At 37.7% G+C, this 26,019-nt stretch overlaps 1 protein-coding gene across 1 annotated transcript; it reads left to right on the top strand.

Annotated features, from left to right (window-relative positions):
* The first annotated feature begins 1,836 nt into the window (after nt 1-1,836).
* On the top strand, nt 1,837-24,989 carry PEX2 (peroxisomal biogenesis factor 2). Its single transcript, XM_009086214.4, has 2 exons — nt 1,837-1,996; nt 20,504-24,989. The coding sequence occupies exon 2, from the start codon at nt 20,523-20,525 to the stop codon at nt 21,435-21,437; it is 915 nt and encodes a 304-aa protein (XP_009084462.1). The 5' UTR covers nt 1,837-1,996; nt 20,504-20,522; the 3' UTR covers nt 21,438-24,989.
* Nucleotides 24,990-26,019: the final 1,030 nt, after the last annotated feature.

Raw genomic sequence — 26,019 nt, 5'->3', positions numbered from 1 at the left:
CAGCCTCCAGAACTCACGTTGAAATGCTTACTGTTCATGTAAGACTTGGTCAGCACTGCCCTAAGATACTTTCTGTTACAGGGTCTGTAAGTATTCCACGCATTGGCAAGTTAGCCCTGCAAGCTTTTGTTCAGACCTCCTGTGACGAACACTGACAGCCAGTCAGGTCAAAGCAGAGGCAAGGGTTCACCTAGAAAGCACGGCCTCCAGAGACAGCCACAGTATCAGCCCCACCAAGAAACAGCACTTGGCTTCACTCCTGAGCTGCAGGTCCTCTATTGCCTTCCTCAGCTATGCCCACCTGACACAAAGACTCACTTCACAAGATTTTACATGATAAGCTCTCCACAGTGCCCCCCACACAAGGAAGTGTTTTTCTTTGTTCCTAATTCAAATATACAATGATAAAAGAATGATAATAAATTAATTTCATGGTTCAATTAACTACTTCTAAGCAGAAGTAAATCATTACATGGTTTTGTTTTAAAAACAAAGCAAAAATTACTCCAAATACCTTGGTGCACATAGTACACTATTTAAATATTTGGGGGTGCTTTTTTTTTTATTATTATTGGTAATAAGTGTTCCACCTCAATGTCTTTCCATTAAACAGAAGAGTCTTTCTAGCTCAAAAGATAGTTACCTCATTTTGCTTAAAATGCACTTTTCATACAAAAAGATCTAACCCCCTTTTTGTGAAATAACGCGAGTTAGCCTTATTAACTTCAAGCAGGTATTCTAAAACAGGAATTAATCATTATTAACAAAGCTGTTAATAATGCAAAGCATCTGTTTTGCCTAATTGCTTTATCACTGTGAAAAACTACATGCAAATATTGAACAGAACAGTTTTTTCAGGATACTGATATTCATAAATGTCTGCATTTTGTTTAGTGATACCTGAAGTAGTCCAAAGTGCTATTTAATTTCTTATAAATTACAAAAAAATAGTACAGAATCCAACCATATGTGCCTATGGAACATCCCCTCAGCATAGATAACCTCAGGAAGTTATGAGGAGCAATTACCTTTCATGTCACCTGTGAATCTGTGTTCATGAATATGTCAAAACTAAATATAGTTTTGGTATGAAAATGAATAAATCACTATTTGAGCATCTTTTAACTTTTATTTAATAAACATTGACAATTCCCTCCAACCTGTTCACATAGAATTCTCTTTAGTTTGCTTTCCAGAACAGTAATACCAACTTCACAGTGCAGTTTGCCTCACCTAAGGTGCAAAACACAATTAAATTAGAGCTTTTGAATCACCTAAAACACTTTCGAGCCCGTGAGAGAAAACCTGACATTAATGCCAGGCACTAACCGAGTAACCACATACGCAACAGTGCAACTCTGGAGAAACACCGCCTGCTGTCGCGTTCCTTCCCCATTCTGTTTCTCCCCTCAGAGGCCTGTGAATACTGCCCGCAGGCCTCCCGCCTCCCCGTTGACTCCACCCCAGACTGCCCTCGACTCCAAGGCGCTCGGTGACCTCGCCACCCCAGGCCAGGAGTCTCTTCAGGCCCATACGAGCGGCCCCCGAGCAGGAGCCGCTACAGGCGCCAGCCGAGCCACAAACGGCGGCACGGCCGCTCGGATCCCACCGGACCCACCGACCTGGGAACACAGGCCCCGCCCCCCGCCGTCACCATTGGCTGCTGCGCTTCACCCCGGGCCACTGATTTGCTGCTGGGGCTGTCAGTCAAGTAGCGCAAAGCCCGCCCTGACGCGGCCGCGGTGCGGGGAGGCCTTCCCGCGCGCCGTCCCGGTCTCCCGGAGCGCTTCCTGCGCAGCCGCGCCGGGCGCTGGCCGGCGCACTGCGGTACGTGCGGCCGCCGCTCTGGGCAGCTGCCGCTGTCACCCGGCTGGCGGGACGGCTGAGGGGGGAGCGCCCGAGACGGCTCCGTCCACGCAGAGCTTCGCTGGGAGGCTCGAGGCTGAGCCCGGCGCACCCGCGGAGTCGCGCAGGGCCGGGCCCGGCAGCGGCGCAGGTCAGTCGGGACGCGGGGCGGGACGAGCCGGAGCGACTGCGGCGGGCGGGAGCCGCTGCAGGGGCCCTGGCCTTCCGCGGAGCCCATGCGGGCGCCTCCCGCGGCCCGGCAGGTCGGGGCATTCCATTTGGTTTAGGCCCCGGAGCTCATGCAGGGCCTGGTTATAAAAATTTGTGTTTGGCCTCCTGCGCTCCCCGGTCGCCCCGTTCGTTCCCCGTTCTGTGAGTCCCGCTTCGTTCGGCCTCCTGGTGCCGCAGCGTGCAGAATGGGAGCTTTCCGGCTAGGCCCAGGCGTGCGGGAAGATGGGACAGAGCCTGGTGACGACCTCTGCGGAGAAGAAAGGGCATAATATTCTGTCAGAGGGGTATTATCATCTGAATTTTGATATCAGCTGAGAGACTGAAACATTTATCATCTTCCAGGGCCATTCCTCTGACTGCCTACTATGGGTGGCAAAGAAATCTAAAAATGAGGGTGGCAACTTTCCACTTTCTGTTATTCAGTTTTGTGCAGCCTGTAACAAATCATTGGTTCACTACAAAACAAATGTGGATTTATTCTGAATGGCCAATGTGCTTTGACAAATAGACAAACTCTGCTTATGACTTAGTCCATACTGGAAACCACAGCACTGTACTTCTTGTATGATCTTTTCACCTGTTAATTTGAGGGAGGTGTTCCCTAAGGTCAAAAATGAAGTATGACTAAAATTTGTACTAAATGAAGTTTGTATTAAAATTCGAGTCCAAAATACTCTGGCCAAATCCAAAGCCCTTTGATTTCATTGAAAGTTAGTTCTTGTCAGACTTTTTTGGAGCTTTTCTTCACATACAGTTTAGCAACAGTTGATAAAGTTTTCTTTTTAAGACTAATGCTATTTTTATTCTTTTTGAAGATGTGTTTTATCAGCATTTTCTTCAGATTTTTTTCATCTTTCTGCAGCAGTTCCTCCTCAGCAGCAGCATATTCTTCAGTTCTTGGCTGTCCATCATGACTAGTTTATCTAATGAAGTGATAAGTAGTAAAACAACTGAAAGTGTCATTGCTGGTACTTAATTAGAGTAGTAAATAAGCTATTAAAGGGAGGGAAAATTAATGTTTTGGGTTTTTTTTTTTCAGTGTTTGTTTATACTGCACGAAGTAATCAATTTCTGTTACTTGCTATGGGGTTAAATTTACATCTATAAAATGTATAAATTACCTCATTAAAAGAGCCTCTTTTTTTTCCTTTTTAATTTTTAGTGGAAATTAAACCAGTAGGGCACATAGTCAAGAGTACTGCTTCTGGAAGTTGGTACAGAAATAGATGATCATGTCAGTATTGAAACGTCTGCTTTGGTTGCTAGTGCTTGTAGCATTAGGTGTTAGTATGAATACTTTTTAGGGGTTAGTGCTACGTTGATGGCTGGACTTGGTGAACTTAAAGGTCTCTTCCAATCTTGATGATTCTAGGATTCTGTGATTTACTCTATTAATTACCATAATGATTGTAGCGTTCTCCATATTGTAAAGTTTTTGACTGAGTCTGTGAATTAGAAAGTGGAAAACGTTTAAAGCTGTTATCTGTGAAGGTTTGGCAAGAATCTTATATGGCACCCACTTTCTTGCCTGCTAGTTTGGATTTTGGGGGAAGAGTCTAAAAGAGGTGGGGTGTTGGGCCTTTTTTATGTAGTGAGAGTTTGTGTATATAACAGTGTTTCAAAAACCTGAGTGTTATGTATACATATTTGCAGTTTTTAAAGTAGGAATTGAAGATGTTTATTATTGAGTACAGAGTATGGTGAAATTGAATTAATCTGGGGCCAAGGCAATTGGAATAACTCTGCTTAGCATTTTGCCTCTATCTTTACATCCTTTTAACTCCTCGGCTTATCTTTATCTATTCAAACTTGCAGGTTTTTATTTGTCAAGAACATCCTTTTCAGCAAATGGAAAAAATCAGTTCCCATTAATGTTGCTTTAATTAAGTAAATAATTAAAATTAGATCTCTCTCTGCATGAATGTCAAAATACCTTTTTCTTTTGTTAGAAATTTTGAAAACTGTAAAGTAATAGTAGTGAACTTACATGTATTTGAATCAGCTCATGCTTACTTATCTCCTAGCTTAGAACTCTTAGTATAGTACTACAGACATATAAAATACCATGTTCTGAATTTATTTTTTGAAAGTTTATTTCTTAGGTAATGGGCCTTCAGATGCATTATGGATCTACCCACTTATTAAAGGGCTCCCAAGTAGCTAGAATAGCATGCCTTAGTTCATGTTCTTAGAGTATTAGGGACTAGGCTAGATATATGTCTGTTCTGTGCAAGGAGGGTGTTTAGATTTGGGAGAGGATGTTTTTGTTTGTTTGAGAGCTCTGTTTGTCTCCTATTAGATTCTTTTATTACTCACCCATGTCGGTAGGTGAAAACTAGGTTTAATTTCGTTAAAGACTGTAATGGCTCACAGAAAGGTTTTGATGCTTAAGATGATCCAGGACATGTAGGAAGTAAATATTCCTGTAACAGATTAAGTTAAATTAAAACTTACAAACAAGTATTATTAGTATATAAAGACTTGATTGAACCCTTCATAGAGTAGAGTAGGAAAAGTTATTTTTATACTCTGATAGTTTTTGACACTATTACTAATCCAAGGACCTTAATTTGTTCTTTGACATCAAGTGCTCTAGTGTAACTCAAGAAAGACATTTTACCTTCTCTGTTTATAGTCTTTTGAGGTGACAGTCGTGAAAATGGCTAAGAACTGCTACCTAGAGAATATTTGGGAAGGAAGGAAACAGCTTTATGGCTACATAGTATCAATACCAAGAATATGGTGTAAAATAAATAGGTCTCCAATATATAAATCATCAGAGTGTAGGAAGTGATATCTAAATCCAGTATTAACATATAGCTGGATGTAGTAATGAAGCACATGGTCTTTCAGGGGGAAAAAAGCCCTAAATGTTTAATTACATGTTCAAAATGTGAGATAGTGGGGATGTAATTTCTTATTTTTTTTAAACATATGTAAATAGTTTCAAAGCCATGAGGTTCAGAGAGAAGGAAAGGGGGGACTAAGAAGGGAAGAGATGGACAGCTTTTTGAAGGAAAATTAGTAGTAAATTAAACAGTAGACAAAATCAGTCAACAATTTGAGACTATAATTTAAGTACCTTGTTACCCATGCATTTTATTTCTCTGTTGGTTATAATGGCCTGCTCTTGCAAAACTTTCAAAAATTCCACAGCAGTGTTGTTGCACTTGGAATTTCTGCATTTATTCAGTGAAAACAACAATCACAAAGATGTAAAGAAACAAATAAATTGGGTCCAGCTAATACTAACTGATAAGCTTCAAACATAAATACAATTTCATTGAATTAGCTTGTAAGCATGGTATGCTTCAATAGTAATAATTAAGATAATAAAAAGAAATGTGAATAAACTTTTGAATTAAAAGATAGCACTGTATTTAATAATAAATGTTCTTTATATAATACCAATAAATTCATTCTATGTTAATGTCAGTCTATTACTTTTTTGATACCTTACTTCTTAAACCTTTTAGGTATTTAATGATTTTTGGGCAGAACGGGCTTTTTTTAAGGATCTCTAGGTAATAACTTTTTCAGTAAAGAAGTTCATTGTGTTTGTGCCAGTTTAGCAATATTTCCTTTAAGCTATATGGTCTCTGACAGAAACTAATGTAATCTATTTCTTATTCAGTCGGTTAGTGATATTAGTGCTGGCTTTCTCTGAGAGCCTGGTTTAAGAATAAGAAAGATCATTGCCCTGGAATTTAGGAAAGCAGGCTCTGGCCTCTTCAGGGATCTACTTGGAAGATTCCCCCAGGGTCAGGCCCTGGAGGGATGCAGCGAAGCTGGTTGATACTCAAGGATCACCTCCTCAGAGCTCAGGAGCAGTTCATCCCAGCAGTTATGAAGTCAGGCTAAACGCCAGCAGCCGTGCATTGATGAACAAGGAGCTCATCACGAAAGTCGGACATAAAAAGTAAATGTGCAGAAGCAGGAGTACATAACCTGGGAGCAGTATAGAGGCAGTGTCTGAGCATGTGTGGATGTGATTAGGAAAGTCAGACTCAACCTGGAGTTGAATCTGGTGACGGATGTTGAAGACAACAAGAATTGCTTCTGTAAATACACGAGTAGCTGGAGGAATACTAGGGAAAATGTGGTCTCATGGCTGAATGAGCAGGATATGTGGAGAAGGCTGAGGTTATGCAGGCTGCCTTTGCTTCCATCTCTACTAGCAAAGACCTTCAGGAATTGTAGAACACCGGGAAAACTCTGGAGCAGGGAATATGTACACTTGGAAGAGGTTTAGGTCAGAGAATACTTAAATGAAGAGGACATAGATAACGTTCTGGGAATGAGCCCGTGAGTGCTGAGGGAGCTGTCTGATATTGTGAGGACAGTCTCAATAATCGTTGGGCTGGGAGACTGAAGAACTAGGAGATGTTCCTGTAGACTGGAAGAAAGTCAATGTTTCTTCTGTTTTCAAAAGAGCATGAAGTCCTTGGGGAACTAGAGCCTGATCAGCTTTAGCTTGATCCCCCAGAAGGATGAAAGTTGATGCAGCAGCTAATCCTGGAAACCCTTCTAAGACACATTAAAGAAAATTGTTACGAGTAGTCGGCATGGATTTACCAAGGGGAAGACATTCTTGACCAACCTGATAATTTTCTACAATGGTGTGGTAAACAAGGGGAGGGAGGAGACTAGATACTTGCATCAGTAGGTCTTTCAGCAGTGTCTCCTGTGACGTGCTCTTGGAGAAGCTGCTGCAGGATGGGCTGGGTGAGCAAATAGTCAGGTCAGCATAAAATGTGCTGAACAGATGGACCACAGGGAATGGCAATCAGTGGTGTGAAGTCTAGTTGGAAGCTGGTAACTGCTGTTGTACCCCAGGGGTCAATGCTGTGTTCAACCCTGTTTAACATTTCCATCAATGATCTGGATGATACAATGTGCAGTTAGAAGATGATAATTTTGTCAATTAAAATCAGTCTTTCGGTGAAATATCCTAATGTAAGTTTCTCCCTAGCAAGGTCTGCTTCCCAAATGTTAGCTGTTTAGGAAAAACATCTGATTTCATGCAATTTTTCAGAGCATCCAGAAAGTGAATTAAAATTTTCAACCTAAATGATAGTACGTTGTTTGTGACTTGAAATGGAAATGGTCTCAGTGTACTGCTGCTGCAGTTAATGAGGACAGCTGCTACAACTTGCTACCTCTCTTGGACTGCCAAAATTTACTTCAGTGTGGTGTTTTCAAGCAGGTGGCTTATACTGTTTTTAGGTTTTTATTGGGTTTTCTTGTCTGTTTTTTTTTTTTAGAGATAGGGTTGGGCTTTTTTCCTTTTGACAAGTATTAGCATACATATTTTTTCACTTAGACCACTGAAGAGAGTCACACCCTTTCTGTTCCTCTAATTTTAACTAACAAGCGTGCTCTCAACATCACCTGCCATACAGCACTCCCTGTAAAGTTAAAGCAGCAAATAAAATAAAAAAATTGAAAATGCCCAATGTGTTGTGCTAAAAAGATGCAGGTTCATAGTCAAATTGTGCTGTGTATGCACATAGAAGGTAGCAGGCTCTGTTCTGTAGCTTCTTCAAGAGCTAAATTGTTCCTGTAGCCATGCAGCTGACTTACAGCTGCAAGCATCATCAGTTCAAGTCTAGACTTCACAAAAATCTTCAGGAAAGGATGCCGTCTTGGTGACATGCCTCTCTCAGAGATGAGGGTAGGGGTTTTTGGTTTGGGGGTGGAATACAAGAACTTCAGAAGTTTGAGTTTATTTCAGGCTCTTTTGAAAAGGAAACTAAATTCAGGTTTTTCAGAGTAAAGGGGAAATATAAGAGAAATAAAGACCTTTGTTGTAGAGGAAAAAGAGGGCATGCACACCATAGGAAAGAAGAGGAATTACAACAGTGGTGCAGCTCTTTACTCAAGGTTGATTCTGACTGGGTCTGGGCACTTTGTCCTTCTTCTTCAAGGGAGGACTTGAGGAGGTTTTTTGCCTTTAGGAGGAAGTTGAATTGAATGCTGCTAATATTCATTGTGTTTGCATCAGTAGCTGCCTGGGAAAAATGTCCCTAAAAATCTTGTCTTTCACACTTCTTATCTCCTCTCTTGGAGTTTGCTAATATTGTGAGTGGGGTTAGAAAAGAAAGGAGTTAATAAAAATTTAAATTCTAAGAAAACTTGAAAAAATACATTAAAATAATAGTATTCAAAAGTAATATTAATTCTGTAGTCAGAGAAGCAGAAAAAAAATGTCACAGGAGGGGTTTGGTAAGGAGGAAAAACTTTTCCTGAAAGGGAAATTAATATAATGCCATGACACTGTGGGGCATAACTAAATCATGAAGGGAAATACACATTGGAATTGCAGAGGGATTTCAGAAGCTGTAACAGCATACAACCCAGGCTGCCTAGCAAGGAAATTATTATCCCTCTTCTAAACTGTTACTTGTAATACATGTATGCAACCATTCAGTTGATTCTAAAATGCTAATGAATTTAAAGGATTGAGGAGAAGTGTGGTGGACGTGTATCAGTCTTCCCTTGCATGCTTAAAGTTTCTATAATTAACAGGTAATAAAATTGTCAAGGACTGGGGACACTGAGCACATCAAATTTTCCCAGCACCCCTTGTAGTCATTGTGTATCCCAGATGTTTCAAGGTACAGTCATAATAGAAAAGCTGAAGGCAGGGAGGAATTGCATAGTGTTACTTATTTAAACAGAGTAGCCTCTCACTTGCAAGCCTGCATGAATCCTACAGTGGACTTGTATGAATAATTATTGTTCTTTTCATTTTTGAAAGACAGCTTAAAGTTTCATTATTTGTGTTTTCAGTGTTGTGTTTTGCTTGCACATTCAGCACGATGAGATTGAAGACAAAAAGAGCACTTCTTCAAGTCAAACAAAAGGCCTGAGTTTCTGTTTTACTGTTGACTGGTGGTGGATGTAAGAGTATGATGCTTATATTCAAAGGCAGCTGTTTTCATGATTATCTGGTTTTCCTGACTCTGTTGTCCTTTTTACTGTTACTTCATGTATCTGACCTGAGTCTGTGGTGACCTGTTTGTGTGCTAAATCTGCAGAAAAATAAGTTTAAATAGGTTGGGCTTTTGCCAGTTCAACATGCAAAAATTATTAAATTGAAGTTCAAATGAGTGCTAGTGCTAATCTGTAAGATAAGGACAGAATAGACAGTAGAAGGAAAATTGGAAACAGTGACTATAGCTCTCAAAAATTACATTTCCTTGTGTTTTTAAAGAACACAAGCCTGAAAAATGAGACATTCATGTCAAGTACTGCTATTTATCCTTGCACCAGTTGAGAGTTTTTGATTATAATTAGATCAAATTATTCATAAGTTATGCCATATAATACAAAACCAAAATTTAAGACATGGAGTGAACAGACTTGTCTTTTTATTGATGTAGGACTTTATTGGTTCTAGCAAATCTTAAATATATACAGTCTGTAACAACGGTGTTTTTATATACCTCTTTTTGGTACAGATGTGGACAGGGGTTAATTATGACTTAGTTAGGCATTTAGGACAGCTTTTACCATTCTTATCTAATAAGTATTTCTAATAAAAGGTTAAAGGACCTTGCCTTCCTGCAGTGCAGTACTTGGATCAGCATTGTTACACTTGCATATTGCTGAATATTCATGACTGTGTAGTTGTTATGCATATGTATGTGAAAAGGAAGAAAGTTGGAATAAAATCTGGGCAGTGACTGTGTTTCATAAATGGTAAGCATAAAGTGTTTAATGCAAAATTGCAGGGTTCTGTCACCTGTGGTAAATTGTATCAGAGTATACAGAGATGGTGCTGCTTCTGAGTCTCTTGTATGTATCTTCTCAATCGTCATCCCGGCATCTCCATACTTATCTGGTGATCCATTCATATGAATCGGACAGGTTGGAGCAGAACGGGGACACAGAGCTATGAAATGAGAATTCAAGTTAGATGCCTTTTTGTTTGTTTTTTAGGTAGTTTTGAATGGAAGGAGGGGCATGGAAAAGATGCCTAAAATTGGGATTGACACTGTGCTTGACAAATAAGGGGATGTGAGAGACAGTGCCCTTACAAGAATGAAATGCAGATGTTACATATATCATGAGGTATAAGACCAACTTTTCAGAAAAGCAACAGTAACCAGCAAAGGAAGAGTTATGGCTGTAACTCCCCTCACTGGAAGAGTTATGGCTATAACTGCCCTCAGTGTGCTCACAACTGTGCATTCATGTTCTGTCGCTGGACTGTTCTGAAATGGAGCTGCATACCTCTGCCGCCAGATGACATTTCACCTGCTTTACAGAAAAGATCTCACATTTACTAAGCCTTGTGTTCTTTTCACTGCTGCACAAGCATTGCAGTATTACTTAGCAATCCTTTTACCAGAGCCTCATATCCTTATCACACCCAAAACATCTTCAATTACAAGAGTCTTTCAGTCATCTGTTGATCACATCAGCAGTTGAGACCTACATTATTAACTTAACTTTGCTTAGCTTTTATACCTCCTGATACTGGTTTAGTCACAGATGTTGCCCCTTCCTTACAAAGGGCTGTTTCTTCCCAGCTAACCATCACAGTTGCTACTCTGTTCAGCTACTTAAACCAAATCTCTCTTCAGCATTTTGGTTCATCAACAGTAAAGGTAAAGCACTTCTCCAAATAACTGCCATTATCTAGTTCCAAAGAAAAAAGTATTGTGTGTGAAACACACATTTTGCTAAGAATCTAGATCAAGGGATTTTGAACCTTGTTTTTTGGAAATCTTAAGTTAAAATGCAGCTTTGTTTTTTTGCACTTACAGGTCTTTATCATTAATTGCTTCAAAAGGAACAACAGCTAGATTTTATTTAGTGTAACAGAGGATGAGAATTTATAAGTGAAACTGACATGTCCCATTAAAGATGAATTTGTAATTTGATGTACTAAGGAGCAGGATGACAAAAGAGGAAATAAGATGAGGGAAAAAGAGAAGAGGATATGGGATTAAGAATGATAGTGATTGAACATTAGCTTGTTATGTGTTTATCTTCTTGTTTATTCCAATAAATGAAGATTAGGGCTTATCAAAAAAGTTGGTAGGATGATGGTGTCTCTGGCTTCTATGCTATGAGGAATACAAATGTACTTTAAAGTTTTATAGCCTTGAATTTAGCATTGCAAATTTTAAAAGGCAGTGTTTTAAATATTAGTTATGAGATAACTAACAGATTTGGTTGTTTGGATCTAATAATCTGTCTTTTAAGAGTGCTGACTGATGACAAATTTCTCTGAAGTCAGTAGGAGCTTCTAGCATTCAAAATATCTTAAGGAGTGGCCAGTAATAGTCGTGGTTGCATTCATCGAGGGGATGTGTTGCACTGATGTGGGATTTTCAGTTTCCATCAAATACTGTCAGAAATGACTGATTTACAGTTTCTAACAATGCAGCACTTTCCTGCTGCTCTTCATTACTGTTGTATCAATTCTGGCTCTTCTGAGCTGGTTTTGATTTTGTAACTTGAAGCCCTAATATTTTGATTCTGGCAGGTAGTTTATGGAAGATAAATCAATGAGCTATCGTTAATGTTTTCTTGCTCTCTCCAGGCATTCAGCAGTGGCTAATCTCTTGTATCTCATGTTATGAAATCTAAGTTTACTGAGTTAAAATTGCAAAAGCAACCTCTGATTTGAATGTGTCTTTGTCTTGTGCTTGGTCTTTGAACCTTAAATGTAACTGCAGCATTTTTAACCTCCATAATAAAATCCTTAATTTTATCTATAGGAATTGTTTGTTGCACTGTCATTCAGTGCAACAAACTTGAATTAGTCTATGTTGAGAAATAGTCCTTTCTCCCAGGAATATAAGAAATAAATAATACTTTCTGTGATTGCAGTGTGTTACTGACTTTTCAATTAGTGTTAGTAGTTATTCCAAACAGTTAAAGAATCAATTTATGTTCTTTAGAAAATTATAGGTATTTGTCTGAAGTATATAGAAATCCAGACAGTAATACAAAATCAATCTTTTTTAAGGTTATTTGAGGTAATGATATAGTGATAAGTTAATTTTACAGTGATTAAGAGACAACACAGTTGGGGCTCCCAATTAGACTTTGATCTGAGGATATTTCTCTCTGCACTTGATAAGCAGGAAAGAGATGAGATTTAATGGTGAGACATGAGGCTTTGAGCAGCTGGGATCCATGTTCTGTGTTATGAGAGTTGGTGTAAAGGAAGATTTTAAAGTTAACTGAATATGTATCGTTTGATTTCTCATCTTTAAAATTTATTGATTTTAAATTGACATCTAAAATATTCTCTGGTATTGCGAGTACCCAAAAAGAACATTTAAATGATAAATTTTCACAAAGAAAAATGTGGAACACTCCATATTAAAAAAAATCTCAGCATTCTTGTGGTGGGTGGAAAGTTAGTTTTCATTGCTATCTGTTGATACCTTAACTTTATGAACATCACAGGAGGGACAGTAAACCAAGGCTGTCGCTTGCTTCCCTGCTCTCACACACACCTACTATGGCAATGCACAACACCAAATGGATTGTAGCTCCTGAAGGAAAAAAGGGATGTGTGTTATCTCCAGAGAGGAGATGATTTGTAGCATGCCCGCTCTACACCCTGCTTCCCCATCCTTGGACCATTGATCTCAATGCTGGGACTTGGCAGAGTCTAGTCTGTTGAAAAGGCTGAAAAATTGCTACCTTTAATGTATATTTTCTTGTTTCTTTGTGTTGAGATACTTTATAATAATAAAATAAAGTAGAAATAGTGAATTTTAAGAGGGACTTTATATCAGGAATTTTTCCATGACCTGGAAATTAAAAGAGTTGTCCAGGCAGAAGTAATACAATATGATTAGCGATTAATATTAAGGAATAGCACAGGAATGTAAGAATAAAATTGATGACTCAGAGGAACAAAATAAGTTTCAATTTACAAAGCACAAGAAAAGAATCAATGAAAGGGTCCAAAACTCTGAGTAAGAGGAGGCACGAAGGGATAAGTCCATTACCTAGATCTGTTATTTAATAAGAAAGGAGAACAAGGAAAAGACTTTGAAAGACTGATTCTTCCCTTCATACTTTGTAAAAGAGATATATTGTGACCTGCTACTTTCATAAAATTAATCTTAGACAGGAAATAAGAGTGGAACCAAAGCACAGAAAGAATAGCCTAAGGAATCTTAATATAGATGTGCTCAAGTGGCAAATCCTAATAAAATTCATCCTAGAATGATTGAGGAATTAGGCACTGCTGATTTTATTTATTTATTTAATATCCCAGAGGGTGGAAATAGTCAGCAAAATGGGTTTGTGTGTATCTGGTTTTGTGCCTCTTTATTCTTCTGTTAAGAAAATTATTGAAACTGTCAGTTTTCATTCCAAATAAAGGTTCAGGAGTAAATAGTTTAGCAATTAATTTGTATCTAACAGTGTGTAGAAGAGAAATGGTAAAACAGCCAGTATGGTTTGTAAGAAACCTCAATATTTTTCTCTTCTAAATAAGAATAACAAGTTTAGTAAGAGGCAAACTTTAGGTACAATGCAGCTTTATTTTAATAAAGTCTTTTTCCCTACATGAGCAAACTAGGGAAACATAATATCAATATTGTCTCCATTAGATGTTGATGTTATCAGCATCAAGTTGAAAGATTGCCTTTACAGAGTAATTATCTATAGTACCCTGTCAAGATGAAAAGGCATTAGTGAGTTGGATGATGGAAGAGAACACATACTTAGAGAAGTTACTGATGATGCAAACTGGAGAGAGGTTGAAAGTTTAGGATTTTCTTTTTTCCTTTGTTTTAAACATAAGGTCTGAATTCAAAATACTCTTGATGAGTTTGGAAAGTGTAAAATCAACAAGATGAAAAACAATACAGGCATTTAACATGAAAAGCTCAAAATATATGAATCCAAAACAGGAAATAATTATTCAGATAGAAGAACGAGAGAAAAAGACATGAAGATATAGCAGATTTCAAGGTGAATTCCTGCTGAGAAAAAAGTAAATTGTTGTTTTGTTGTGGATTTTACTTGGGTTTTTGGTTTGGATTGGTTTTTGTAGAGGATCATACCAGGCATGTTGTAGGAAAGCATATTTTGTCTAGCTTGGCAAATCTTCTGTGGTAATAGGTCCTCTCACATGCCTTGCTGCTTTTTGCTCTTGAAAAGGTGCAGCAAAATGGAAGTTCTTTTTCATTGTTCTTGATTTCTGCTATGGAATGAAAAGTGGCCTGATTTTTACTAAATATGCTTTATACTAAATATGAGAAAAAGAGTCTTTGTAATTATTAGGGCCATAAAACACTGGAACAGACTACTTAGAAAAACTATGGAATTATTCCCTCTTGGTAGACACATGTCAATATATTCTTGAGCCTGTGTTTGTGCTGCATTAGGATTTGGTGGTCTCTTGTAGTCCATTCCATCTCTCTGTAAGTACAGTGTTAGACTACATGTTTTGTCTACACACAAGATACTGTGTAAAAGAATTAAATTACAAACTCAGTGAAGTTAGTCGATATGCTACTTATGCATCCTAAATGTAATTTTAAATTCACAGAATGAACTAGGTTGGAAAAGATCTTTGAGCATCAAGTCCAACCTATGACCTAAAATCACCTCATCAACTAAACCAGGGCACTGAGTACCACGTCCAGTCTTTTTTTAAACACCTCTAGGGATGGTGACTCCATCTCCCTGGGTAGATGATGCCCAATCTCTCTTTCAGTGAAGAATTTTTTCCTAATGTTTAACCTAAACTTCCCCTGGCACAGCTTAAGACTGTGTCCTCTCATCCTGTCACTGGTTGCCTGGGAGAAAGAGACCAACCCTAACCTGGCCACAGCCACCTTTCAGGCAGTTGCAGAGAGTGATAAGGTCTCCCTGAGTCTCCTTTTCTCCAGGCTAAACACCCTCACCTCCCTCAGTCATTCCTCACAGGGTTTGTGTTCCCAGCCCCTCACCAGCCTTGTTGCCTCCTCTGGATGTGCTCGAGTGTCTCAGCGTCCTTCCCAAACTGAGGGGCCAGGACTGGACACAGCACTCAAGGTGTGGCCTCACCAGTGCCGAGTACAGGGGAGGAATCACCTCCCTGCTCCTGCTGGCCGCTCTACAGACTGGGATGCTCCTGGCTTTCTTGGCACCTGGGCATGCTGGTGGCTCACGTTCAGTCGGCTGTCAGCCAGCACCCCCAGCCTGGGCACTGTCCAGCCACTCTGTCCCCAGTCTGTAGCACTGCAGGGGATTGTTATGGCCAAAGAGCAGGACTCGGCACTCGGGCTTGTTAAACTTCATGTTGTTGGACTTGGCCCATTTATCCAGCCTGTCCTGGTCCCTTTGCAGAGCTCTCCTACCCTCCAACAGATCAACACATGGTCCCAGCTTGGTGTCATCTGCAAATTTACTGATGGTGGACTCAATCCCCTCATCCAGATCATTAGTGATGATATTAAACAGGACTGGCCCCAGCACTGGTCCCTGGGGGGACACCACGAGTGACTGGCTGACAACCATTAGGAACAAAATTTGGTTTTTATTTTAATAAATATGTTTTTATTTTGCTTCTCAAAAAGTGATTTGGCAGGGCATACTTAAAATTATTTTAAGGCTTCTGCATATATGTCTATTTGTCATCTAATGATTATGCTAGAAAAGCATGGAATACGATTGCGGTAGCTCTGAGATAGAAACCCCTTGATTACTCATCCACAGTAGAAAAGCCCTGTGGAAAAAATGGCACCCAAGAGAATACTTGGATTTGTATATTTCTTCAGGCAAAGTTTACAGACCTGTAAATTTAAATGTAGAATTTTTGTGGGCAGAATGCATTGACAAATATGCCTGATGGTAATACATCTCCTACTGATAGTCCCAGAACAGGTCAATAATAATGCTTATATTGATAGCAGCAATGCAGGAGATGTTACTTGGTATTATAGCTAAAATCCATGTTATCCCCTTAATTATAATTACATTAATATTGACAGGCTGTTGACAATACTCACATTACTATTGATAGATTTCTGTCAATAACATGTTTCCAAATAAAATATATTCATTCATTATTTCTACATTGCTCAATAACAGCACTAATATATACCAGAAGAAATTCCTTTTTCCCTAGTGATATACAGTAATTTTTTTTTTGTACTGTACAAGTGGGGTTATTTATTTGTTTGGTAAAAAAAGACAAACAAAATACAGGTTATTTAAGAAAGGAACATAATGTTGATAGCTGCCCCTTTCATTACTGGGTCTATGATTTTGGGTTCTTATGATTTAAAAGTGACTTAAAATAAGAGTTAAAACAGTAAGGATGGCAAATAGAACTTAATGAAAAAACATGGAGGGAAACGAACCTTCTCTGTATTCTGTGTAGCTCAGCAAAATATAGAATGCAAAAATAACATTAAAAAAATTACAAGATAAATGTCTTGGCACTTACAGAGTGTGTTTTTATCTAGTTTTAAGCTACTACAGTTCCTGTTTATTTCTGCTGTGATACTGTGTGCAGAAACAATATAAACTGAAAAAAACCAAATTTCTAAAAGGACTTTGTATAGAAGTAATTTTTAAAGGGAAATTTCCTACCATAGCAAGATTGAGATTAAAATTTAGGGCTCTTCTCTCAAAGAAACAATTGCTCTTATTCAGCTCATTAGGACATTTGAAGACAATTTCATAGGACAATGCAGATTTCAAACTGTCCCTTTTAATATTTGCCTATGGGAAAGAAATATCTTCTCTTTAAGTGCAATAAAACCTTAGATCAATTCAGAAGAAAGCAGAGTGGATAGCAGAACACTAAGCACACAGAAATGTGCTTACACATTAAAATCAGAAGTATCTGGATATAACCTGTTGGTAACTTGCAGGGTCCAGTTAACAGCCATGGCCTATGGCAAGCTTTAAATGTTCTTAGCAGGAAAAAACTTCAGAACAATGCCCAGATTTATTGCTTGAATTGAGAGCACTTAGTTTTTAATCAAAAAGAACGCCTTTTTTTTTTTTTTTTTTTTTTTTTTTATAGCTATGTTACAAGCATAATTTAAAAGATAGCATCCTTATTGTTTTTTGGTATTCTTCCTTTTCCATATAGTCTGCCTAAACTTGACTAAAAGTTCAATCAATTTAATAGCTGGTAGTACAGGAAGAGACATTAAACATAACACCATTAAACAGTATATATGGTGTTGATTCTGATTTTTTTAAAAAGAAGACTTGTTAGATTTGGCAAAATTTCAGAGATTACTGAACAGGACTTGTGCTGTTTGGGTGTGTTGTCCCAAAAGTGGTTCCCATTTTCTGTATAAAGTTCCAGTGCACTCTGACGGATTCAATGAAATTATTTCCTTCAAATACAGTTCTGTGTAGGATGATGGACATGAAAAAAAAATCAATTAGATTGTGCAGTGAGGCAATGGGTAGGTCCAGCTCCAAGTCCCAGAGAAGATTTTAGTCTGCTCTCCTGTGAAAATTGGGAATAAATTAATTGCTATAACAGGTAGGTTCAGGCATCATTTGGCCAAGTTTCAGGAATTTCTGGGGATGGAGATTTCAGTCTTGGTAGACATAATGTTCCAGCTTCCTTGTTTCCAATTGGAATTTCTTATGTAGTGACTTAACACAGAGTTGTCTCTCTTTATTTCATTGCATCTCACAGAAAACTTTGGCTTAATATTCTCTGCAACCCTTAGGAAGTAGAAGATTATTCATAGACCACTTCTTAGCTGCCTTATCCTTCAAGTTGAACAATCTGAATTCCTTCAAGCTCTTCTCATATATTAGGACATGGGGTTCCCTGAAGGTAATAGTTACAGGACTCTCTTCAGTTTGTTGACATTTCTTTTGTACTATTCATAGAAAAGAGGCTAAACTGGACTTGGTATCCCAGGTGTTGACTCGCCAATGCCAAGTGGAGGGTAATAAGCACATTTTGCAGTCTGCTGGCTATACATATTCTAGTGTGCTGCAAGGATGCACTTGTGTTCAGCACGCTCCCTGTCCCCACATCCTCTTTTTCAAAGCAAGTGTGCAGTCATACAGGCTCCCAGCTTACGTGTATTTCATGATCCATCATAATCCTGTGGGTTTGCCACATTTTCCTTTGTCTTCAGAAAATTCCTGATGACCCATTTTTCACTTGTTTGGGTTTCTTTAGATAATATAGCTATAATGGGAGGAAAAAAAAATCTGTAAATATTTAGTCTACCTTATTTATGAGAAACCTACAATAGAAATTGCTCATAGCACCTGCAGTAATGAAAAACAGTTGGAAAAGATGGTTGAAATTATGTTGGAAAATAGTCTTAGATGGATCAAGAAAGATGTTTGATAAAATGTTCCTTTTGAGTAACTAGCATTTTTAAAGGAGGTTTTGAGTGTTGGGAGTTATATAGAACATTGAAACAAGTAGAACAAAGTGAAATGAGTAGAAGAGAAAGAAGACATTAGACTTTTGGGGTTATAAGTGACTAACCAGTGACAGGTTCCAGAGCAGGTGGTTATCAAAGGCTCTGGTTTCTAAAATGATAGTGGAATGAAAAGATGAGGGATAGGAGGGTGGATGGTCATTGGTGCTGGAGTTTTTCAAGTGATTCTGTCAAATCCAGTAGGAGGTGAATTGACCCTTTGATGATAAATTAGAGGAGGGAAGTTATTTGAATCATACTGGAAAATGTTTCCTGTGCTTTGATTTCTGCTACAGAAAAGACTGTGAGGGAGACAGGCTTGGGTATATAGGCTTTGTATCCTGCTTTTTCCAGCTGGTGTGGGTTCATGTGATGAACCCTATGGCTGTTTGCTCAGAGGGGCAAAAACATGGCTGACAGTGGGATAAGGCCACAACAGAGGAGGTGGCTTTATTCCACCTTCTGCCATGTTTTGCCTGCTCGTAAGGAAGGAGGAGTTTAAAAAAGCTGAGTGGAGCTATTGTATGTTCTACCCATGTAGCAGTCTTAGTTAATTGGAAACTGTTATACACCCTACACTAAGGACAAAGTCATATTTTCTTGTAGTGATAACTAAATATAAATATGGAAAACAGTAGGAAAGCTACAGATTATGTTTTATATTGTGCTTTAAAACTTCTGGGGTTTTCTTTTTCAGCAAACATGGTTGTCTGTTTAAAGGATTTTTTTTATTTATTTTTCTTGACATCAGTAGCAACCATTGCTAGTAAGAGCCTCTACAACATCTTCTACTCACAGTAATCTTGTATGGTTATTTTTGTCTTAAAAATAAGAACTTGAGGCACTACCTCCTATATATTCTCCAGAAGGCTGTGGATTCCTTGCAGGTCTGTTATGCAAAGAAACTGGTTTAGAAAGTGAAATATGTTGCATACTGTCTGAAAATACTTCTGAATCACTTTGGGGTTTAATCTGTTGACAAAAGGAAGCAAAAATTGATTACCCCACAATTTTACATTGAGGTATTGCCTCTATTTTGCTTTGGCAATTTGCTGCATTTATTTCTCAGCCAGACTTCAGCAACAGACTCTCAGCCAGATGCAACAACATTTAAAAGAAGCCATTTCGAAAAATATTTTTCTTTTTTTCTATGATGCTTGAGCAAGAGGGGTATCCATTTGTTGACATTGCTATTATACATTAATCATCTTGCCTGGAAATGTTATACGACAAGTAGCACAATCCCACACCTGTTAAAAACATTCTAGAAAATATATGCAGACTTCAGTGAAGTACTGTATAATAATTTATGTCTGAATGCTGAATATTTCTTAAATCTCATATGATTTTTCTCTAAACAACTTACTGCCTTTATTGAGAAAATTTTATTCATTCCCACCTTAATTTCATCCATATCTTTATGTAATCCCTAAATTTGTCTGCATGTCTGTAGTTTTGCTTTCAGCTGTAGCAATTGAAGTGTTCATATGGCAACACTTGGTCTCCCTCACTGTTCTTTTCCAGATTTTTTGGTTAGTATTTCCTTTTCCCTATTTCTCCGTAAAACACCATATAATATAATGTTGCAGTCCTTCTTTCTGATCTATTTCAAGATTCAATTGAATATTACAACTATGCCCTGCAATATTTTAGTGTATATATATATATATATATATATATATATATATATATATATGTATGTATATGTATGTATGTATGTATATAAATCTGTGGATTTTTCTGAATATCTAGATGATGTTGAACACTTGTTTATAATCAGATGTTAACTGTTTGTGAGGAATGGTCAAGCATAATTTCTTCTAAAAATAAGATTTTAAACTAATTTAAATGTGTACTAATATTATATTAATGTAAAGCTTCCTGAAAGAAATTGTGGCATATTAATAACATATTTATAGAGCATTCTGAGAACTTTGTTGTTTCTTATCTGCTGCTGGTATGTTACAAATTTGTTGTTTTTAATAAAAATAGAAATAGGAAATACTCTGCTCTACTAAAATCTATTTGTGTTTTATTTCTAGAAAGTTTATTTGTGAAGAAATGGCCTCCAGCATTGGAAATGAAAAGAGTGTGAATCCTGTGCTCAGAATAAGTCAGCTTGATGCTCTTGAACTAAACAAAGCCCTGGAACAACTAGTGTGGTCCCAGTTTACCAGCTGTTTTCATGGATTTAAACCAGGGGTGTTGGCTCATTTTGAACCAGAACTAAAAGCATTTTTATGTCTTATATTATGGAAATTCACTATCTATTCCAAGAACGCAACTGTGGGACAGGCTATTCTCAATATTCAATACAAGAATAACTTATCTCAGTCAGAGAAATACCAACCTCTGAGCAAACACCAGAAGTTATGGTATCTTATTTTCACTGTTGGCGGAAGATGGTTGGAAGAAAGATCTTATGATTTATTTAGCAATCGTCAACAGCAATCTTTCTGCAAAATTAAGAGCTATATAGGGTTTGGATCTGGACTTCTTAAGCTTTGTGGACTTGTAAATTTTCTGATTTTTCTTCGGAAAGGAACATTCGCAACACTTACAGAACGCATTCTAGGAATTAGGTCAGTTTTTTGCAAGCCACAAAATGTTCGTCAGATAGGATTTGAATACATGAACAGGGAACTCTTATGGCATGGCTTTGCTGAATTTTTGATATATCTGCTACCACTCATTAATGTACAGAAACTGAAACTTAAAATTTCCTCTTGGTGCTTGCCTATCGCAGGTCTTTCCAATAGTGAAAACTCATTAGCAGCTCACTGCAGGGAATGCTCACTATGTGGGGAATGGCCTACCATGCCACATACCATAGGCTGTCCGCATGTTTTTTGTTACTACTGCATTAAAAGTAACTTTTTATTTGATATGTATTTTACATGTCCTAAATGTGGCTCAGAGGTACACAGTCTTCAGCCATTGAAGCATAAAATTGAAATGACAGAGTTGCAGGTCTGATATAAGGTTGATTTAGTTTTATACTGTACATGATATATATCCAAGAGATCAATGGAAGAATTCAGAAATTATTGAAAGCAGACTGCTGAAAGATGCTTTTGGGGACTCTGTAATTTATGTAACATGTATTTTTACTGGTCTTTGGTTTTTCTTGACTAATAGTGCCATAGTGCCCTACCCCACTTGGCAGGTGAGGGGAAGGTAGTTGGATTTACTCTGGATGGTGTGTGGGAGAAACAACAGCAGCATTCTGAGGGAGTTCAAGAACTTTTACTTGCAGACTTTAGAACATTCCTGTTGAAAAAGGCACTTGGCAAACTTTGATTTAGCAATCTTTAACTTACCCAGACACAGTGCCATTACAAACTTACCTAGTAGGTGGATGAAGTGGGAAAGATTTTTTTTCATGCCTAAATTTTAAATTTGAATTCCCAGTATGATGCTACACTAAAAAAACACAAAAGTGTAAAGAACATTTAAGGAAAATAGTGCACCTTCTAGACCTTTTTGAGATGACAACTAATTTTCTCAGGCAGACATGTCTCTGAGCTTCAGTTACATACATATATATTGTCTTCCCTCAGAACCTTAGGGGTGAAACCCATCATCCATTGGAATGTGGCAGATGTTCAGGGTAACCCACATTCTTCTGAGTTAGAGACACTGAAGAAAACTGCTCCCTCCAAGATGCTGTCTGTAGGAATTGCCACTCATGTTTTTTTTTGGTGTGGTCTAGGTGGGAGCCAAATCTCAGAGTTCACTTCCACACAGAAAAAGATCAAACACAGTTGTGTGAATGTTAACATATTAAAATAGGTAATTTCCTGCTTTTTGCTTTCACTATTTGTTTTCTTAGTTGCCTTTGCAATGTTTTAATTGTTCTAACACTTCATCCATTTACTCTTCAACCTGGTTTTATAGGATTATTTTCTTTTTAATTGCAATCCTTTTTTAACAGGAAGTGTTATTCAGAAGAGTCTCATTAACACAGAAATACATTACATCCTTTTGAATCTTAATTTGTCAAAAACATATACAGTTAAATTAAATAAATAGCTTTATGATGGCTCTGTTCTTGATTGTCAGTCATCAATAGTCAGTCCTAAAAATAGCAGGGTAACAGCTGATTGAGTAACTTTGATCTACTTTTATGAAATGGTTTATTATGTTCTTCATTCTACATTCTGATTAGAACAACCCACTAGTCTACTTGTTTGAAGATCTTAAATTCTAGGTTTTGATCTTTAGAGTGGCACACAGTGCTTTCATCTGATGTAATTAGATATAGTTAGCGGGTGGGCAGCCAAAAACTTCATTAATTCTGCTACTGTTCTGTGAGTCAACAGAGACTTCTGAGCAAGTGCTTCCAGATCCTGTGCTGCAATATTATTTGCTGTCAAATGTGTGTATTAGAGGCCTGCCATATTTCTGTTATTTGCTGTTGCAATTAGAACCAGCAGACCTGGTTGCAAACCTGTTTTTATTACAGTATGAAAACTGGCAAGTCATTTGGAGAGCATCCTGAAGTTACTTCTTGATCCTGAAGGAATTTTGTATGAATTGTCCTTCCACATCACTTAATAGCTTTTCCCAAAGAAATGTTTTAGCAACACTGACTTCAAGATAATCTGATGTCTCCAGAAATATCATCAGCATTTTTGATACTTCAGTCTTTAACTGTGTTTATTAATAAAGACTTGTATGCATCCAAAATCCAGTGTTCATAGCTTACAATCATAGCAGATCTTTGTTTGCTGTGGACTCTTCATTTATTCTGAAGTTTCAGAGCAATATTTTATCAAAAGAACATAGATTCTCTGTATTGACCTCTGCTAGGTGTCATGCCCTTCTTATGCTGGAGTTTGCTTCTTTCCAGTATAGAAATGTTTCATTTTCCTGAATATTAAAGAATGTTATCTTCCTTTTTCATTCCACCTCCCTCTGTCCTGCTGTTTGATGTGCATAAGCTGTGTGAATTTCCTGGGGTTTGTTTTGTCTCTTGCAGCTTCATGCAGGTAAAGTTTGTGCTCTGTTTTTCATCCCTGTTGCAATATCAATAAAAAAGCAGTTTAGTACCTTTGTTGTACAGCTGGTTTCTGCTGGTTCTGCTATATCACACTCTACTGTTGTTTTGGTTTTTTTTCTGGAATTGAATTTCTAATGCTTAACTAATGCTGGCTTATTATAGCAAAACATTGGCCTACTTCTCCAGCACCTCATCATTATGTTGGGTTTGTAGCCCACAGTATTTACAAAGTTTCTAAAGTTTGTGTCTTGTGGCATAAACAGTTTTTATTACCTTAGAACCTAGATCTTTAGGTGGGGATTTAGTTCTTTTATTTTCCATGCAAGTAAGCAGGTACCAAGCATCTCGCAGAAGAAGGTGGTTTGGGAAAAGAATGGTGGTTTGTGTCAGATACAGATTTTTTTTTTTTAATCTCCCATATGTAGAACCTTTGCTCAGTTGTAGTCACTAATGAGACCAGGGTTCCAACTTGAATATTGAAAGAGTTGCTACCAGCTTACCTTTTTAGTACTTCAATATTCAGCATTTTCCTGAAGCACTTTAAAATTAAAAATACACTTTTAAAAATGTTTTAATTCTGTTTTGTTGTGTCTTGTGATCTATAAGTTGCAGAAGAGTCTTAGTTAAAGATATTACAGGAAAAAAAATCAGGTTTATTGTAGACTAATCAAAGAATGATTAGTTTTTAATAATAATTACCTTGATAATTTTTCCTCATAAACATTATATTTTTCAGGTTTTAACTCTACTTTAACAAAGGACTGCTACATCTGGTCCTTCTTCCTGCAGTAGAGGGAATAAATTTTGTTTTGGAATGTTAATATTTAAACAAAAGGGGATTAGTATTCAGCTACCATTAGAATGTACTTTTGAGAAGTCATATGTGCATGAGTGAAAAGGGTAAATGCTTAGAATTTAAGGAGGCTCAAGGACCAGAACTTCTGTTCAGTCTTGGATAGGAGTTACAGCCTTGTATTACCAGTTTTCTTTGTGCTCTGACTTTGTGTGCTACATGAACATTTTCATTATCAAAAATCAAAAAATGAAGGTATAAATGAAACAGACTAATCACATTAATAAACATACTAGGAAACTTTTCACTTCTTCATTTGAATGAGAATTACCAGTTGCCACAAGATGTGATGGGGAGGCATTCAAATGAAAGGAGTCAGAGATTGCTGGTTTTTACTTCCACACACCACCATTCTCTCTATTCTGTATGTTTTAAGGGAGGTTTTATATAAGTAATTTTATAGAAGACTTAAAAGTGAGAGTTTCTGTGAAAGAAATGAGAGGGTTAGTATTTGGTTCCTGTCTTACCTGAAAATATTTTTTTGTATGTGTGAGATATGATGGACAAGGATGATCTCAGCATTAGTAAAAAGACAATGTGAAGAAAAATGAAAGATATGTATTTGCTAAATACAATCTATTATAGTGTCCTTATTTGAGAATACTAATGGAATTGTTATCTGGGATGTGTCATGAAAACCAAGTTGACAAATAAATGATATTTTTTAACAGGAGGTTCTGAGGTTTGCCTTTTTCTTAAAGATTTTTTCTGGGAGGGTGGTTATTTCTTACTCAGTGGGTGACTTCATACTTTGTCATTTATGAGACTAAAATGCAAAGTGAGAAACTAGTTTAGACTTCTCTTTAAAAATGTCTTCAGTTTTACATTTAAGCAAATTATCTTTTCACATTTCTTCTTCTGAGCAGATTAGTAATAGCTGTTACATTTTGCTGTGTGTTTGCTAGGAAACTGCATTGGCTTGTACTAAGAGGAGAATATTGTGGCATGACGGGGCTCAGGATAGGGTCGTGCTTATTGCCATGAACAATAGTAAACTGATGGTCATTTGCTTTTAACACAGTATGGTAGCCTGAGCTGCTGCAAGTCACAGTGTATACAACCAAAAGAGCAGAAGCAGTTTCAAAGTGGTTCTTCAACCCCTTACCTATTCCCTGGAGGAACTCTTAGTAGAGTTGGTGGAATAGATTACAGCGGCCTGCCTTCAACCTCCCAAGAGTGTTTTACATGCTGACAACATTAAAACATCCACCTAAATTGTTACCACTCTCTTAAGTTTCTGCCATTCCAGGGGAGTTCCAAAGTGAGGAGCTGGCAAAGTGTCCAAGTACCATTCAAGGAAAAGACATTTGTGGGCAGAATCCCTCTCAGGCTGGCACCAGATGAATCACAAACAGGCACAGGCATGTTTGTACAGCGTCTGCTAAAGCCAACCAGTCATCTTTCCTGTTCTCTAGAGCATACCTGGGGTTTAGAATCCTCTCTGTCTGTTGATCTGCACACAAAAATGCAGATCTGTTTCAGATAAGAGGTGTTGGCAGACTTGTACAGTAACAGGTGCAGGTAGTTCTATGTCTTGCAGGCAGTTTTTTAATAAGTACAAAATCCTCAGCTGCATAGCTCTCTGATCTTGGGTCTCCTAAGAGAACAAACTGGTGCAAAGTATGATAAAGTTGGCCAGTGTGCTACCATTCATCTCATATCTGTCTACTTTGAGGGACATATTTCAGGGAGAAAAAAGGTTA

The sequence above is a fragment of the Serinus canaria genome, chromosome 2 (genome assembly GCF_022539315.1).
Source record: "Serinus canaria isolate serCan28SL12 chromosome 2, serCan2020, whole genome shotgun sequence".
Lineage (NCBI taxonomy): Eukaryota > Metazoa > Chordata > Aves > Passeriformes > Fringillidae > Serinus > Serinus canaria.
This window is presented reverse-complemented; position numbering and strand designations above follow the sequence as displayed.